Raw genomic sequence first — 17,243 nt, forward strand, 5'->3', positions numbered from 1 at the left:
CTTGGTGGGATCGAAATGAGCTTTCAGGGCCTGAAATAAAGTAGAATCATTAATTTCGTTAATTTGTACTGTAATTCTAGTAAAGCCTGGAAATGGCTCTTCTGTTGCTATTTGGCCTGGTCCTTCTTTAATAATCACTTGGTGTTTGAATACGTTAAGCGGTGCTTCTGTGGAAACGATACAGAAGTCATCACTAGTATCTGTGGAGTGTTGTGTTCCCGTCATTGAACAAACAATTCTGCTGAGTGCGTCCGCAACTACATTAGTCTTCCCCGGTTTGTACACGATCTTGTAGTCGTGCTCTTCCAAATATGCCTTCCAGCGCTTTAGCTTGGCGTTCGTGTTTCTTGGAGATGAAGCGAACGGTAGTGGCTGATGATCGGTTAAGATTTGAAATTTCGATCCATAGAGATAGTTTCTAAACGTTTGCAATGCCCAAACAATGGCAAGCATTTCTTTTTCTGGTACTGAATACCCATCTTCGGTTTTTGAAAGTGTTCTAGAGGCAAAGTGAATAGGTTTGTCTTTCCCTAATTCTCCTTGTGACAAAACTGCACCAATTGCAAAATCGGAAGCGTTTGTTGTCAGAATGAAAGCTTGATTATATTCTGGGTAAATGAGTACATCAGATGACGAAAGCAGGCTTTTCATTTTCTGAAAACATTGCCTTTCTTTATCATTCAATGACATTTTTTTATTAGAGTTAGGGGTTCTCTCCCCCTTTAAGAGATTTGACACAGTTGGTCGATTACATAATTAATTTCTGGCATTGGGTACCGGTCTGACACAGTTTTTTCATTCAGTTTACGGTAGTCCACTACCATTTGAAATTTCTTTTTTCCTGACGCATCAGATTTTTTCGGCACTACCCAGACAGGTGACGTCCAGGCAGAACGTGATGGTCGTATCATTCCGTCTTGAAGCAATTTTTTGATTTGATTGTTTTCTTCCTCGGCATATGCCCTCGGATACATATAAACCTTTTGGTGGACTGGTATGTTGTCGGTTGTCTTTATGACACACTCTACTTCGGTACTGCAGGTCAACTTTGAGTCGGGTGTGTGGAATGCTTCCACATGTTCGTTCAGTACTTCGAGTAACTGTTTTTTTACGCTGGTTGAAAGATGAGCCGTTCTGAATGTAGGTTGTGTTTTGCCTGAATTGTTGTCTTGGAGTAGGTCATTTTTAATTGTCTGTTGCATATGGTTTTCGCTGTGTGGCGTTTGTCGTGTTAAATTATTGGACGTTTTCTTCTGTGGACAATAAGATTCGTGTGGAACATGTAATTTTTCGTTTCCTTTTGAGAGGTGTAGTATATTGTTAGAAAGGTCTATAACTGCGTTGAGTGCGTTTAGAATTTCAGTTCCAACAATTCCAAAGAAGAATGGGTGAAATTTATGTAACAAAAATGTACCTACATGGTTGATTTTTGGTGAGAAAAAATTTATATCGATAGCAGATGTGGCATTGAATGTACCATTGGCACTGGTTATGTCGTTGGCACTGAAGTTGTATGGTCTGCTGCTTTTGTAAGCCCATGCAAGTTTCGGGTTAATTAGGTTTATATTTGCTCCTGTGTCGATTACAAATGGAAATGATCCTGTTGTCGTTTTCAAGTTGATGTAAGGTAAACTAGGCCTCACCAACTTGGGTTCCAATCTAAAAAGTTCGCTGAAGTTGAAGGCATTTGGTCACTGTATGAAAAATGTTCCGCTTGCTCTTCGTATTCATTATGAAATTCACCATGCTGATGTTCGTCGCACTGTGAATATGGGTCGAACGCTTGAGTATTGTAATGCTCATTATCATTAAATTGTTCTGCTTGAGCTTCGGGTAAGGTGTCAATTGGGTGGGCTTGCCTTTTGAAAGGCACCTGATTTGGTTGTGGGTGAAATCTCTGCATGTCGTTCGGGCGATTACCATAGTTGACGTTTCGCGTGCGGATACTATAATCAATATCCATTGGTTCCGGCCTAGGCTGAGGTTTCGGGTAAAATGGCCTAGGAGGAGGTTGTATTGCTTGTTGATTCTGAAAGAAAGGTCGGCAGCTTTGCCTGGGGTGCGGTGGCATTCTATGTTGCTCAAAATGTCTTGGTGCTGGAATTGGTGGCGGTGCGGGAGGGTATCTTCTTAGGGGTGTTCTTGGAGGTGCTCTATCAACTTCCGTTCAGTCTCTCGGTTTGGGTATTATGGTCGCATGTTCGTTCCGAAAAGGAGCTGATCTGACATCTACATTATAGTACTCTAAACAAAACTGGTACGCCTGATTCAGCGTTTTTGGGTTAAATGTTTTCAACAGCTGACAGAGAGGTTTTTCTAGACCTCTAATAAAAGCGTCCGTCGCTTTGTCACGAAAATAATTAATGTGTGACTCCGCGTGTTGGAAAAATCTTTCGTCTGTTTGTAGCTGTGCTACTATAGATGATAATAGTTCGTTAACCCTTGAAAAATACCCACTCAAACTTTCGTTGGAATACTTTCTCACCGAACTTAATTCATAATCAAGAGTTTTTAGATCTCTTTTATCTCTATAATAGAGAAGTAGAGTTCTTTTCATTCCCGCCCAATCATAATAAACATTGTTCGAGTTCAAGATATCGGCGGCTTCGCCTCTAATCTTCCTACGAACCGAACGTTGTATTAGCTCGAGTTGAGCATTAGTTGCACCGGCTTCTCGGTACATGCCAAAAATACCTTCCACATCGGTTAACCAAGCCAATAATTCTGTTGGTTTCCCATCAAAAGGTTGGAGGTCACGGATGAAATCCGGAAGCCGTCCAATATCAATGAACTGCTGCATCGTTAATGGAGGGGTTTCTTCCTCTACAGGGCTCGGAGCTGGATTCGACATTATTCTACCGAAGAAAAAGTCTAATCGACTCTTTTTCTTAATTATGAAATAACTTTTTTCTGCTACTTATATAAATAAAATACGTTTCACTTTGCCAGCTAGTCTGGACTTTTTTAATATTCACAACAAATTAAAAAATGAGAATTGAAAAATTACTCACATGAATTTTACCAGCATAGTTCAATACTGGATTTTTTTTGTCCGGGGGTGTTATCCTTCGTCGTTCGCGGGGAAGCAGGAGCAGGTACTTCGGATGATCCTTTTTGCGGTCTGCTACTACGGGTCCTTGTGCCAATCGAGATGTTTCACTCCGTGTCTCGCTACTTCGTTCGTCGATGTTGATCTGGCTCCTTGGACCAGAGGTTGCACAGGGTTTTTCTGCACTTCACTAGAATTATCAACACTAACTTATACAGTTCCTCACTCGCGACGAAGGCTTTACGTTGGGCGCCACTTAGCTTTCTTTACTATTGAAAGAAAGACGACTTCTTACTGCTATAGTAAAATATCGAATGCTACTTTATTTCTACTCAGAATTATATTACCCTAAACCTACAGTTCACTTCATGCTGTCGTGTTCACCCGATGTTTGTAAACGCCCAGAATGCTATCGCCAGCATGTGGTGCGATGTGACTAGGTCACTGATGCCCGATGACGGTCTACTCGTTGGCAACATGTGTTGCGTCGTATTCAGGTCATCGATGCTCGGCGGTGGTCTCGTTGCCTTCGCACGGTGAGTGGTGTTGATGCATCCTTTTTCCAGGATGAATCTTCGTTGCTAACTCGCGCCACCCGTTACCCGCTACCACGTTGAGTCAACACCGACAGATTCGCCGGATTCGTCCAGAAAACACTTCTGCTGGCCCGAATCAACCCTTTCCGGCCGGCCCCTGCAGTTACGTTGGCGGCAAATGCCGCATACCATTCGTCACCGGCGGATAATTAGAAATCCCCGCCAGCCGCCACAGGCGGCGATAGAGAGAAACCAGCACCACATGCATCGATAGAATAACAGCCAGATTCCACCAACAGCAGCAGCAGCAACTGATTCCCAGAGAGAGATTCGGTGAGTCCGTTCCACTTATATTATAAAGTACCGCTGAAAGAAGACGCCACGAGGCGTATGTGAAGCCGGCCATTTTGAAGTTCTCGCTTTGGTCGGGCAGAACAAAATTGATAGAAAAATTAGAGCTCAAGTGACACGATTCGTCACATGTAACCGAAGTTACGGACGCGCCGTAACGTAAATTGCGATCGCTCCCGGGAGATCAAGTCGATCTATCCTTGGCTCTCGGGAATAGAGTATGAATGGTTAATTAGAGTCGTTATGCCCGCACGCACCGCGAGAGTTCGAGAGAAAGAGAGATTAAAAAATGAGAATTGAAAAATTACTCACATGAATTTTACCAGCATAGTTCAATACTGGATTTTTTTTGTCCGGGGGTGTTATCCTTCGTCGTTCGCGGGGAAGCAGGAGCAGGTACTTCGGATGATCCTTTTTGCGGTCTGCTACTACGGGTCCTTGTGCCAATCGAGATGTTTCACTCCGTGTCTCGCTACTTCGTTCGTCGATGTTGATCTGGCTCCTTGGACCAGAGGTTGCACAGGGTTTTTCTGCACTTCACTAGAATTATCAACACTAACTTATACAGTTCCTCACTTGCGACGAAGGCTTCACGCTGGGCGCCAGTTAGCTTTCTTTACTATTGAAGGAAAGACGACATATTGCTATAGTCAAATATCGAATGCTACTTTATTTCTTCTCAAAATTATATTACCCTAAACCTACAGTTCACTTCATGCTGTCGTGTTCGCCCGATGTTTGTAAACGCCCAGAATGCTATCGCCAGCATGTGGTGCGATGTGACTAGGTCACTGATGCCCGATGACGGTCTACTCGTTGGCAACATGTGTTGCGTCGTATTCAGGTCATCGGTGCTCGGCGGTAGTCTCGTTGCCTTCGCACGATGAGTGGTGTTGATGCATCCTTTTTCCAGGATGAAGGAGAATTCGCACACGATAGAGAGTGGAAAGTTATAAGTCAAGATAATGTACAAATAAAATAAGTCAAAGTCTGATTCAAACCAAATTATGTTACGTCGTGAATAAACCCGCTTTCCGAGTAATGCAGGCCTTTTAGACAATGAAATGTTTCCCTAGTCACCTTAGTTTTGTCCGGTCCGCTTTGATTCGCAGCATGCGAAAGAACATAAGTTCGGTTCCATTTCGGCGCTGTCTGGTGGTGGGTTCGGGAAGCTTCCAGTGATGAGAAAAGCTTAAGTGATGGAACTTTTTATGTCGGGAATTACGGAAGGCGATCTAGGGCTTCGTTAAGTTTTCTTTCGAGTTTGCACCTGTTTTGACGAAAACTCGTGTAGCGCGCTGAACCGATCTGGATCCTTTTCTAGGAAAGGGCTCAATTTGGACTTGCATAAAAAGCAGTCTCATCCGGGCAAACTTCATTTCGGCGGTAGTCTCCGTAAGGAGTGGCGTCTCAACTACTCGCTTAAGCATGATCGGTTCGCGACGGCTACAACGCATTAAATATTCCCGAGCCTAGTTACGCTAAAAATTCGTAGTCGACCACGTGGCGGCTTCTACACACTACCACCTCAAGGGCATATGATATACAATGAAATTACACATCCAAGTAGTAACACTAAAGCATTTTGGTTTATTTCATGTCCTAGTTCAATACAAATCTGCATGCCATATTAATTAACAAAAACAACATTTAATACTTTGTTTTCCGATAAAAACGAGGCCACTCTCCAGGTAACATATTTTTGACGTAGTGTCATTGATCATCTACAATTATAGGGTTTTCTCTCACATACTCCTTGGGAAAAAATCCAACCTGAAATGTATACAAAATACAATAAAACAACTATTTGAGTGTTTCAATGCCAAATGATTTGAAAGTACGGAAAATTCAACCGACCATTTTTTCAATTGAACGAAACTTTGCGCACGTCTTAGGTTAAGCAAACTGAGTATTTCCACAGGACTGAATTTTTCAGGCTTAAGAGTAACTTTCTGAAAGGGGAGAAGGAATTTGACATAGGTTTATTCAAAGTATTGCAGCTCAAAAACCTTTGGTTGTACATAAAAACTGTATAAAAAATTCATTGTAGAGAATTAATAATTAAGAGCCATTCCGCGAGAGGCGCGCATGTTGTTTTTATGTTCTCTGATTGGGCTGAGATCACAATCACAATATATGGCAACGAAGTAATACTAGAACATACACTGTTTGGGGTAAAACGTTCCTTGAATAATTTTCATTTCCTATATGCCGTCAAAACCACTAAAATTGCAAGAGCTCAGGTTATACTTGATAGATTTGCTAAACATTTTGGATTATTGTTTTAGTTAAATGAGAACTTTAAGGCAAGGTGACAAAAGTGACACGTATATTTACATGACGTAAAAAATATGTTTCTTGAAAAAGACTTGGCGATTTTCGGGATACTGTTTTCTCTACAGAAAAAGGTCCAAAACCCGAATTTAGCATTTCTTGTAATTTTAATGATATTGACGGTATTCGAAAAAAAAAATCTTCAAGGAACGTTTTACTCTAAATGGCGTATTTTCTGGTAAGAGTGATTATCTAAATTTTCAGCGAAATCTATAGACCGAACCTGAAAGTATGGGTACACTGAAAAAATGGCGCCTTTCAAATGTGAGTGATCTATGTGCTTCGAATGGGCTGCGTACGTTTGTTTACATTACTTCAGTCATCTACGTTCGAACACAGTGTTTTTTCAGTGTAGTTTTAAACAGCGAGGACTTTCGCTAGAACACCGTAAAATAGTGCACAAATACTGTGCCAGGGTACTGAGTACTGTGCCAAGACTGTTGGCGAAAGATGAAGAAATTAGCGTCAAAGTCGTTCGTACTGCGTTCCGCAAGTATGCTGAAAAGAGCTCTTTCCAAGATTTGCCGAGAAGTGACCGAAAACGTGGTCCAGTATGTCCGGAAACTGACAAGAAAATCAAGATAATGGTTGATCGTGAAAGCTCAGCATGTACGTGATGTGGCGCAAAAGGTGGGTACATCTGTATCGAACGTTGTACGTGCTAAGAAAAGATTTAATATGAAGAAAAACAAGAAGGAACGTGAGCCGAAAAGAAGTTCAAAACAAGCAGCACCGGTCAAACCAAGAGCCAGAAAGTTGTACAACGACATCTTTTGCAAAAATAATGCCTGTATTAAAATGGATGATGAGACCTACGTAGAACTGGACTATAAAACTTTACCAGGACCACAGTTCTGCACGGTACGGAAGGAAAAAACCTTTGAGAAAGGGAAGACGTATATTTACACCAAACAATTTTGAAAAAAGGCTATGGTATGGCAAGTAATATGCGAGTGTGGTAAACTTTCTCAGCGCTTCATTACAAAAGATACTGTGAACACTGAAACATACATTAAGGGGTTATATGGTTTCTAAGCGTGTAGCTAATTTTTTGAATGTTCTGTTAATCAACATCAACAAAGAAGATGTTTATTCATAAGAAATACCAATTGTTTGTGTAGTTATGACCGTTTCCACGAAACGCTGTTTTTTTGCAGAGGTTTGCTTTGTTCCACAATATTCATTGGTTTGTGCCAACGTAAGAACCCCGATAACACTCACCGAACGCGACGAGAGACAGGACACAACACTTATTGGTCTTACAAAACATAAAAAAGGAATTTAATTTACCTTTTTAGTCGACCGGTTTCGGGCAGCGATCTTGCCCATCAGCTGGACGATGTCCGACTAGTTGCGCATAGTAGTTGTTGTTTCCTAGATATTACAATTTCACCACTGTTACAGCTTCGTCAGGTGGAAGAGGGAAGAGAGTATTGGGGAATCATCCTCATTCATTAATGGATTGTCGGCGGTGGTGATGTACATTGATTCCCATGCGTTTAGGTTCGATGTTTTGCGTACATTTTTTAATAATTTAGCATTTTCCCAGTCGATGGCATGGTTTTGGGATATGGTGTGTGCTGCCACACTCGATTCATTAGCCCGATCGTTTTCAACTGCATTCTGCACTTTGAATTTTCGTCGTGTTTGGCCAATGTAAACCGCGGAGCAGTTTTTGCAGGGGATTTGGTAGATACCTGATTTTTCACTTTGTCTTTTGAATTACACAACAGATCTTTCAAAGTGTTTTTACTTTTGTAAACAGCATAGAAGTCATGTTTCTGTAGTACGGATTGGACGGGGTTAGTTATTTTTGGATAAAATGGAAGGCTGATTCTATGCTGTTCTTCTTTTTCCGGTTTTAGTGTTGTGCAATTTAGCCTGTGTTTTTTCCGTTGGTGTTTTCGAAGAATTTTGTTTACGAAGTCTTTGTCATACCCATTCAACTCAGCTTCATGTATCCTGTTTCTCTCGGTTTCAAAATCTTCTCTGTCCATCGGTATGTTGTATAGGCGGTGTGCCATAGAATGGAATGCTGCTTGCTTCTGGGCGCCGTAATGGTTAGAGTCGGATGTTATGTATCTGTCTGTGGCTGTTGGTTTTCGGTATATTGAGAATTTCAGTGTGTTATCTCCGTTTCTCTTTATCGTCAGATCCAAGAATGGCAGTGACCCATCGGTTTCTTTCTCTACCGTAAACTTTATCGTTCTGTGACGGGAGTTCAACAACTCGAGTGTTTGTATAAGGTAGCGTTCTTTCACGACTGCAAAAATATCGTCCACGTAGCGTTTCCACACTCGAGGGAAGTATTTCTCGGTCGATAGTGCTACCTCAAAGTCACTCATAAAAAGGTCTGCCAAAAGTGGGGATAACTTGTTGCCTAACTGAGCCCAAATACTTGCCTGTAAAACCTCCCTCTGAACGAAAAGAAGTTTTGGTTCATACAGGTTTCGGTAATCAGCAGGTATGCTTCGATGTGATTGGGTGGTGCTTTTTTCCGTTCTAGGTGTCTGCGCAAGCTGTTCAATGCATCAGTCACTGGTACGCTGGGGAATAGAGCAGTGACATCAAATGAAACTAGAGCTTCACCCCTTCTTATCTCTACATCTTTAAGATAATCCACCAGCTCTACGGAGTTTTTAACACTCATACCATATGTTACGGGGTAATTTTTCATTTTGTCCACCAGCCATGCAGCCATTTTTTCCGTCGGTGTGCAAATGTTTGACGATATAGGACGCATCGCCAGTGGACTTTTATGGATTTTTGGCAGGCAATACAAGGACGCAACTTTCGGGTTGGGGACATGAAACTTACGTTTAGAATTAGAATTTATCCTCTCCCATCAGACGCGCAACCTTTTGCCGAACGGTGTTAGCTTCTCCTATCATTGTATTCAGTGGATCTCTGGGTTTCCCGTTTTTAAACTTGTACTCTTCGTACGGGCCAGCAGCGATCATATCCAAAACGCGAGCATCGTAATCTTGTTTATCCATGATCACCACTGCATTCCCCTTATCCGCACGAGAGTATACAGCATCACGGGCCTTAAGCTGGCGTATCGTACACCTCGCATCAAAACTCAGCTGTTTATCGTTCTTCTGTGCGTGTGTTACATTCGACATACAACGTTCAACATCATGACGAATTGCTGATTTAGATGCGGAACTGTTGTACTGAATGGCACTTTCAATATTATTTACTGTATCGGCAACAGGGGGGCACGATGGGGAAACAGCAAAATTCAATCCCTTGTTCAACAACTCCAACTCCGGCTGTGTGAGTTGGGTGGACGATAAATTGACGACAAAATTATCGATGTGTTGTGGGGATCGCTTTGCTTTTCTTGGTACTTGCGTTTGTGAGAGGACCAACAATTTTTTACGGTGTCTTCTCTTCGTAGCTATGACGTGCCAACGGAGATTGCGACTTGTTCTACACATCCTAAATTGCCAGCACTCTTTCTTTCCCTCCACACACTGATGAACGATACACTCTGTGGCATTATGGTAGACGGTTTGCTTAAGCAGCTCTAAGTGAAGTGAATATAACTGCTCTTCGACTATGGATAGAGCTTTGTGTTTGAATTTTATTTCTTCGGCCAGCCAAATCTTCCTAGCACTTTTGGCGGCTTTCTCACTAGATTCACTTATCACGCACGGTTTAATTTGAATAAACTTGGAGATTAAACCTCTTCTCTGATATTTTGTGAGGAATTGTATATCCAACAACAACTTTCTTTTCTTCGTAACTAATCGGCCATAAAGGCGAAAGCACAATATTCAATTGGTTTGTGCCAACGTAAGAACCCCGATAACACTCACGGAACGCGACGAGAGACAGGACACAACACTTATTGTTCTTACAAAACATAAAAAAGGAATTTAATTTACCTTTTTAGTCGACCGGTTTCGGGCAGCGGGCAAATCCAAAAATAACTAACCCCGTCCAATCCGTACTACAGAAACATGACTTCTATGCTGTTTACAAAAGTAAAAACACTTTGAAAGATCTGTTGTGTAATTCAAAAGACAAAGTACCCCAGGATGAAAAATCAGGTCTACCAAATCCCCTGCAAAAACTGCTCCGCGGTTTACATTGGCCAAACACGACGAAAATTCAAAGTGCAGAATGCAGTTGAAAACGATCGGGCTAATGAATCGAGTGTGGCAGCACACACCATATCCCAAAACCATGCCATCGACTGGGAAAATGCTAAATTATTAAAAAATGTACGCAAAACATCGAACCTAAACGCATGGGAATCAATGTACATCACCAACGCCGACAATCCATTAATGAAAGAGGAAGATCCCCCAATACTCTTTTCCCTCTTCCACCTGACGAAGCTGTAACAGTGGTGAAATTGTAATATCTAGGAAACAACAACAACTATGCGCAACTAGTCGGACATCGTCCAGTTGATGGGCAAGATCGCTGCCCGAAACCGGTCGACTTAAAAGGTAAATTAAATTCCTTTTTTATGTTTTGTGAGAACAATAGGTGTTGTGTCCTGTCTCTCGTCGCGTTCCGTGAGTGTTTGCTTTGTTAACGATAGAGACCCAGTCATATACTGAGCGATGACAGTTATTTGATGACATCCTAGAGCGCCCCTTTATGACAGTGTTGGTATTGGCAAAATGAAGACAGCCGACAGATAAAATATACTGTGACTATAACGTTGCCGTCTAGTTTCTCATACACGAATGTTTGTTTTTGCCTTTCTCCTAGAAAGGTATAGCAATCACTTGCAAAATCGAAAGTATAAAAGTGCTCCAAAGGGCCGAATGGCATATATCACTCGACTCAGCTCGACGTGTGTGTGTATGTGCAGATTTTTATTCTCACTCACTTATCTCAGAGATGTCTGGACCGATTTTCATGAAATTAATTGCAAATAAAAGGTCTAATTGTCCCATAAGACCCTATTAGATTTCATTGTAATCGGATTTTTAGTTTAGAGGTTATGTATCAAAATGTAAAAATCATGAAACATCATTATCTCGAAAACTACACAACCGATTTGAACAAAATTGATTTAAAATGAACGGGCTACCTAAAATACCCTTAACTTTTAAATTTCATGAAGATTAAACTTGTGATTCAAAAGTTATGACAAGAAACGTTTTTTAAAGACTACTTAATCTCACTCATGTTTCTCAGAGATGGCTGAACCGATTTTCATAAAATCAGTGTCAAATGGAAGGTCTAGTTGCCCCATAAGACCCTATTGATTTGTTTTGCAATCGGACAATTACTTTGCCTGTTATGTTCAAAAATGTGAAATCCAGCTATGAAAAGGAACATATTCCGAAGATTACTTGGACTCAATCACTTTTCTCAGAGATTGCTAACCCGATTTTCACAAAATTAGTGTCAAATAATAAGACTAGCTGCCTCATAACACCCTATTGAATTTTATTGTAATCGAACTGTAACTTCGTCTGTAATGTACCGGAATGTGAAAATCACGCAACTTCATTATCTCAGAAACTACACAACCGATTTGATCAATATTATTATCGGATGAGCGGGCTAGTTAAAGGTTAACTGATGAATTATGATTGAACACGTGGTTTCAAAGTTTGGCTGCCCTATACGTTCCCATTTCATTTGATTATAATCGAGCTTAAGCAACCGTTACGTATTAAATTGTTGATAAAATAACGAAAGTCTATTATCTCAAAGATTACATGACTTATTTGAACATAACTAGTGTCATACGAAAGAGTCATCTCTCAAACTTACAAATAACAAACTTTATATCAATTTGATATGTGGCTCAAAAGTTATGTACAGAAAAGAAATTCAGAGACTATTTAAAACTATACCTGCTTGTCGTACTATTTGAACGTTCCAAATTCATTGATTTCTTGCGATGTGTTTAAAGTTTGCAAATGCACGACGAATCGGCCATAGGATATGACCAAAGTCAAATAACAAATCGCTTGAAATGATTGGTTTTATCGAAATGACAACATACTCGACTTTTGGCTTCTGTATATCGCTTTAATTCTGAATATATTCAAATTGGGTGGTATTCGGTCATTTTCAGCAGATTTTCTGGCATCAATCTGACACCGAAAATACCCATATTGGGAGGTATTTTGTTATTTTGGTTGTTTTCCAAAAACTAAAAGTGGTCGTCTTTAAATTCAAAATGGTGTCAAGGGTTAATGTTTGGTTTCTATGCATCATCTCGATTACTGAAATATCCATTTTGAGTATTATTCGGTCATTTTCGGCTGTTTCCAAGAAGTTGCCATTTAGCAATTCAAAATGGTGACTGAGGTCAATTGTTAGCTCATTGCATCATTCTGGTTTCAGAGATACTCATTGGTTACTTTAGGCTATTTTTCACAAACCGGGAGTCGCCATCTTGGATTTCAAAATGGTATTTAAGATAATTTCTAGCTTCTGAGCGTCATTCTGGTTGAAGAAACATCCATATTGGGTGTTATTCGATCATTTTCGGCTGTTTCCCAGGAACCGAAAGTCGCCAACCTAGAGTGCAAAATGGGGTCTGTGGTCGATTTTAGCTGCTGTGTATCATTCTAGATCCGTAGATACTCATGTTAGACGGAAATCGGCCATTTTTGGCTGTTTTCCAGAAACCAGAAGTTGCCATCCTAAAATTCATAATGGTGTCTGAGTCAATTTTTAGCTTCTTGCAACATTCTGGCTCCTGAGATACTCATATTGGGACTGTTTTTCAGAAACCGAAAGTAGTCATTTTAGACTTTAAAATTGCCTGTGAAATCAATTTCTGTCATCTGGGCGTAATTCTGGTTCCGAAAACATTCATACTGAATGGTATTTAGTACCAGACACCGGAAGTCACCATCTTAAAATTCAAGATTGTGTCTGTGATCAGTTTTTAGCTTCTGTGCATCTTTCTGGTTCCGGAGATACTCATATTCAATGGGAATTGCCATTTCAGGCTCTTTTCTAGAAACCGGAAGCTGCCATCTTACAATTCAAAATGTTGTCTGAAGTTGATTTGTTGCTCCAGTGCATCGTTACGATTCCGGGTGGTATTTGGTCATTTGCCGCTGTTTTTCCGAAACCGGAAGTCGCCATTTTGGATTTCATAATGCCATTTGGAGACAACTTTTGGATTTTGAACGTGATACTGGTTAAAGAATGGTGGTCATATTTGGTGGTATTTGGTTATTTTCAGCTGTTTTCAGAAACCGAAAGTCGCCATATTACAATTCAAAATGCTATCTGTGGTCGATTTTAGCTCTTGTGTATCATTCTAGATCCGGATATTATTATATTGGGTGAAATCGCCCATTTTTGGCTGTTTTCCAGAAACCGAAAGTTGCCATCTTACAATCCATACTGTTGCCTGAGGTCGATTATGGAACATATTTGTTACCACTAAAAACACTCACCTGCCAAATATGGTTCCATTTAGTTGATTAGTTCGCGAGATGTGCAGAAATTTGTGCAGAAACATGTGCTCCCAGAAGAGCGAGGGGCGTCGAACCATTGTGGACATATTTGCTACCTCTAAAAACATTCAAATACCAAATTTGGTTGTATTTTCTTGATTAGTTCTTAAGCTGTGCGAACTTTGTGTTTCATTTGTATGGGACCACTCCCTTATAGAAGAGGTAGGGGTGTCAAATCATTATGCACATATTTGTTACCTCTAAAAACATTTACCAGCCAAATTTGGTTCCATTTAGTTGGTTGGCTCTCGAGATGTGCAGAAATTTGTGTTTGATTTGTATGGCACCCTTTTCTTCCAAACGAAGGAGTGGTGTCAAAACATTATGAACATATATTTTCCACTAAAACATTTACCTGCCAAATTTGGTTCCATATAGTTGATTTGTTCTCGAGATGTGCAGAAATCTGTGTTTCATTTGTATGGAACCCCTCCCTTCCAGGAAAGGGAAGGGCGTCCAACTATTATGGACATATTTGTTACCTCTTAAAACATCCACATGCCAAATTCGGTTTCATTTTCTTGGTTCATTCTTGAGTTGTGTAGAAATTTATGTTTCATTTGTATTGGACCCCTCCCTTATCGAAAAAGGAGGAGTCTCAAACTATCATAGGAACCTTTATTGGCACCAAAAACTCCTACATACAAATTTTCACGTCGATCGGTTGTTTAGTTTTCGAGCCTATATGGTTCATACAGACTGACAGACCGGATTGCATTCTTATATGTATAGACTACAACATCAATATTTTAGAACCTAAAGAGTGAATATACATTTATATTATATCACATTATTCGTTATTATATTTTATCTTAAGCGTTCATATAAATCTATTTCTACAAATTAAAGTTTGAATGAGAAAGGCTGGGTCTGACCGCTAGGTGGATTAAATTAGGTTTTTGTCATAGCCTGATTTCACATTATTATGCATAACGAACAAAGCTAAAGTCCAATTACAATAAAATTCAATAGGGTCTTATGGGGCAACTAGACCTTCCATATGACACTAATTCTGTGAAAATCGGTTTTGCCATCTCTGAGAAAAGTGAGTGAGATTAAACAGTCTTCGAAACACGTTTCTTTGCATAACTTTTGAATTACATGTTCAAACACTGAAAAGGTTAATTCACAAATGGTTCAAAAAACAAACCCGTTCTTTTGATACCAATTTTGTTCAAATCGGTTGTGTAGTTACTGAGATATTTAAGTTTTGTGATTTTCACATTTTGATACATAGCCTCGAAACTAAAAATCCGATTACGATGAAATTGAATAGGGTTCTATGGGGCAGCTAGACCTTTCATTTGCAATTAGTTTCATGAAAATCGGTTCAGCCATCTCTGAAAAAATTGAGTGAGATTGGGAGACCGTTACATACATACACACACACATACAGAAAATGCTCAGCTCGTCGAACTAAGTCGATTGATATACGAGATTCGACCCTCTGGAGCACTTTTATACCTTAGATTTTTCCAGTGATTGCTATACCTTTCCAGGAGAAAGGCAAAAACAACGGATACAAAAAAACCTAAATTAATCCACCTAGCGGTCAGGCCTAGTCTTTCTCATTCAAACTTATCATTTGTAAAAATATATTTACGCGAGCATCGTAATCTTGTTTATCCATGATCACCACTGCATTCCCCTTATCCGCACGAGAGTATACAAAATCACGGGCCTTAAGCTGGCGTATCGTACACCACGCATCAAAACTCAGCTGTTTATCGTTCTTCTGTGCGTGTGTTACATTCGACATACAACGTTCAACATCATGACGAATTGCTGATTTAGATGCGGAACTGTTGTACTGAATGGCACTTTCAATATTATTTACTGTATCGGCAACAGGGGGGCACGATGGGGAAACAGCAAAATTCAATCCCTTGTTCAACAACTCCAACTCCGGCTGTGTGAGTTGGGTGGACGATAAATTGACGACAAAATTATCGATGTGTTGTGGGGATCGCTTTGCTTTTCTTGGTACTTGCGTTTGTGAGAGGGCCAACAATTTTTTACGGTGTCTTCTCTTCGTAGCTATGACGTGCCAACGGAGATTGCGACTTGTTCTACACATCATAGTTTGCCAGCACTCTTTCTTTCCCTCCACACACTGATGAACAATACACTCTGTGGCATTATGGTAGACGGTTTGCTTAAGCAGCTCTAAGTGAAGTGAATATAACTGCTCTTCGGCTATGGATAGAGCTTTGTCTTTGAATTTTATTTCTTCGGCCAGCCAAATCTTCCTAGCACTTTTGACGGCTTTCTCACTAGATTCACTTATCACGCACGGTTTAATTTGAATAAACTTGGAGATTAAACCTCTTCTCTGATATTTTGTGAGGAATTGTATATCCAACAACAACTTTCTTTTCTTCGTAACTTATCGGCCATAAAGGCGAAAACACTTCCAGGTTGTAGCCTTCATATCACAATATTCATTGGTTTGTGCCAACGTAAGAACCCCGATAACACTCACGGAACGCGACGAGAGACAGGTTACAACACTTATTGTTCTTACAAAACATAAAAAAGGAATTTAATTTACCTTTTAAGTCGACCGGTTTCGGGCAGCGATCTTGCCCATCAGCTGGACGATGTCCGAATAGTTGCGCATAGTAGTTGTTGTTTCCTAGATATTACAATTTCACCACTGTTACAGCTACGTCAGGTGGAAGAGGGAAAAGAGTATTGGGGGATCATCCTCATTCATTGATGGATTGTCGGCGTTGGTGATGTACATTGATTCCCATGCGTTTAGGTTCGATGTTTTGCGTATATTTTTTAATAATTTAGCATTTTCCCAGTCGATGGCATGGTTTTGGGATATGGTGTGTGCTGCCACACTCGATTCATTAGCCTGATCGTTTCCAACTGCATTCTTATGCTCTCGCAGTCGCACTTTGAATTTTCGTCGTGTTTGGCCAATGTAAACCGCGGAGCAGTTTTTGCAGGGGATTTGGTAGATACCTGATTTTTCATCCGGGGGTACTTTGTCTTTTGAACTACACAACAGATCTTTCAAAGTGTTTTTACTTTTGTAAACAGCATAGAAGTCATGTTTCTGTAGTACGGATTGGACGGGGTTAGTTATTTTTGGATAAAATGGAAGGCTGATTCTATGCTGTTCTTCTTTTTCCGGTTTTAGTGTTGTGCAATTTAGCCTGTGTTTTTTCCGTTGGTGTTTTCGGAGAATTTTGTTTACGAAGTCTTTGTCATACCCATTCAACTCAGCAGCTTCATGTATCCTGTTTCTCTCGGTTTCAAAATCTTCTCTGTCCATCGGTATGTTGTATAGGCGGTGTGCCATAGAATGGAATGCTGCTAGCTTCTGGGCGCCGTAATGGTTAGAGTCGGATGTTATGTATCTGTCTGTGGCTGTTGGTTTTCGGTATATTGAGAATTTCAGTGTGTTATCTCCGTTTCTCTTTATCGTCAGATCCAAGAATGGCAGTGACCCATCGGTTTCTTTCTCTACCGTAAACTTTATCGTTCTGTGACGGGAGTTCAACA

At 40.4% G+C, this 17,243-nt stretch overlaps 1 protein-coding gene across 10 annotated transcripts in view; it reads right to left on the bottom strand.

Moving 5' to 3' along the window:
• Positions 1 to 5,503: 5,503 nt before the first annotated feature.
• Positions 5,504 to 17,243, bottom strand: part of LOC129724161 (protein vav) — an 874,164-nt gene continuing 862,424 nt past the window's right edge. For 4 of the 10 annotated variants that reach the window (XM_055678825.1, XM_055678820.1, XM_055678822.1 and 1 more), the window contains 2 exons: positions 5,794 to 5,888; positions 5,504 to 5,739 (listed from right to left, as the gene is read on the bottom strand). In XM_055678825.1, the coding sequence (XP_055534800.1) occupies positions 5,682 to 5,739; positions 5,794 to 5,888 (153 nt within the window). In that variant the 3' untranslated portion in view covers positions 5,504 to 5,681. The remainder of the gene's footprint in view (positions 5,740 to 5,793; positions 5,889 to 17,243) is intronic. The other 6 variants (XR_008727880.1, XM_055678827.1, XM_055678826.1 and 3 more) reach the window with 2 other exon arrangements.

Source organism: Wyeomyia smithii, chromosome 2, assembly GCF_029784165.1.
Source record: "Wyeomyia smithii strain HCP4-BCI-WySm-NY-G18 chromosome 2, ASM2978416v1, whole genome shotgun sequence".
In the NCBI taxonomy this organism is placed as follows: Eukaryota; Metazoa; Arthropoda; class Insecta; order Diptera; family Culicidae; genus Wyeomyia; species Wyeomyia smithii.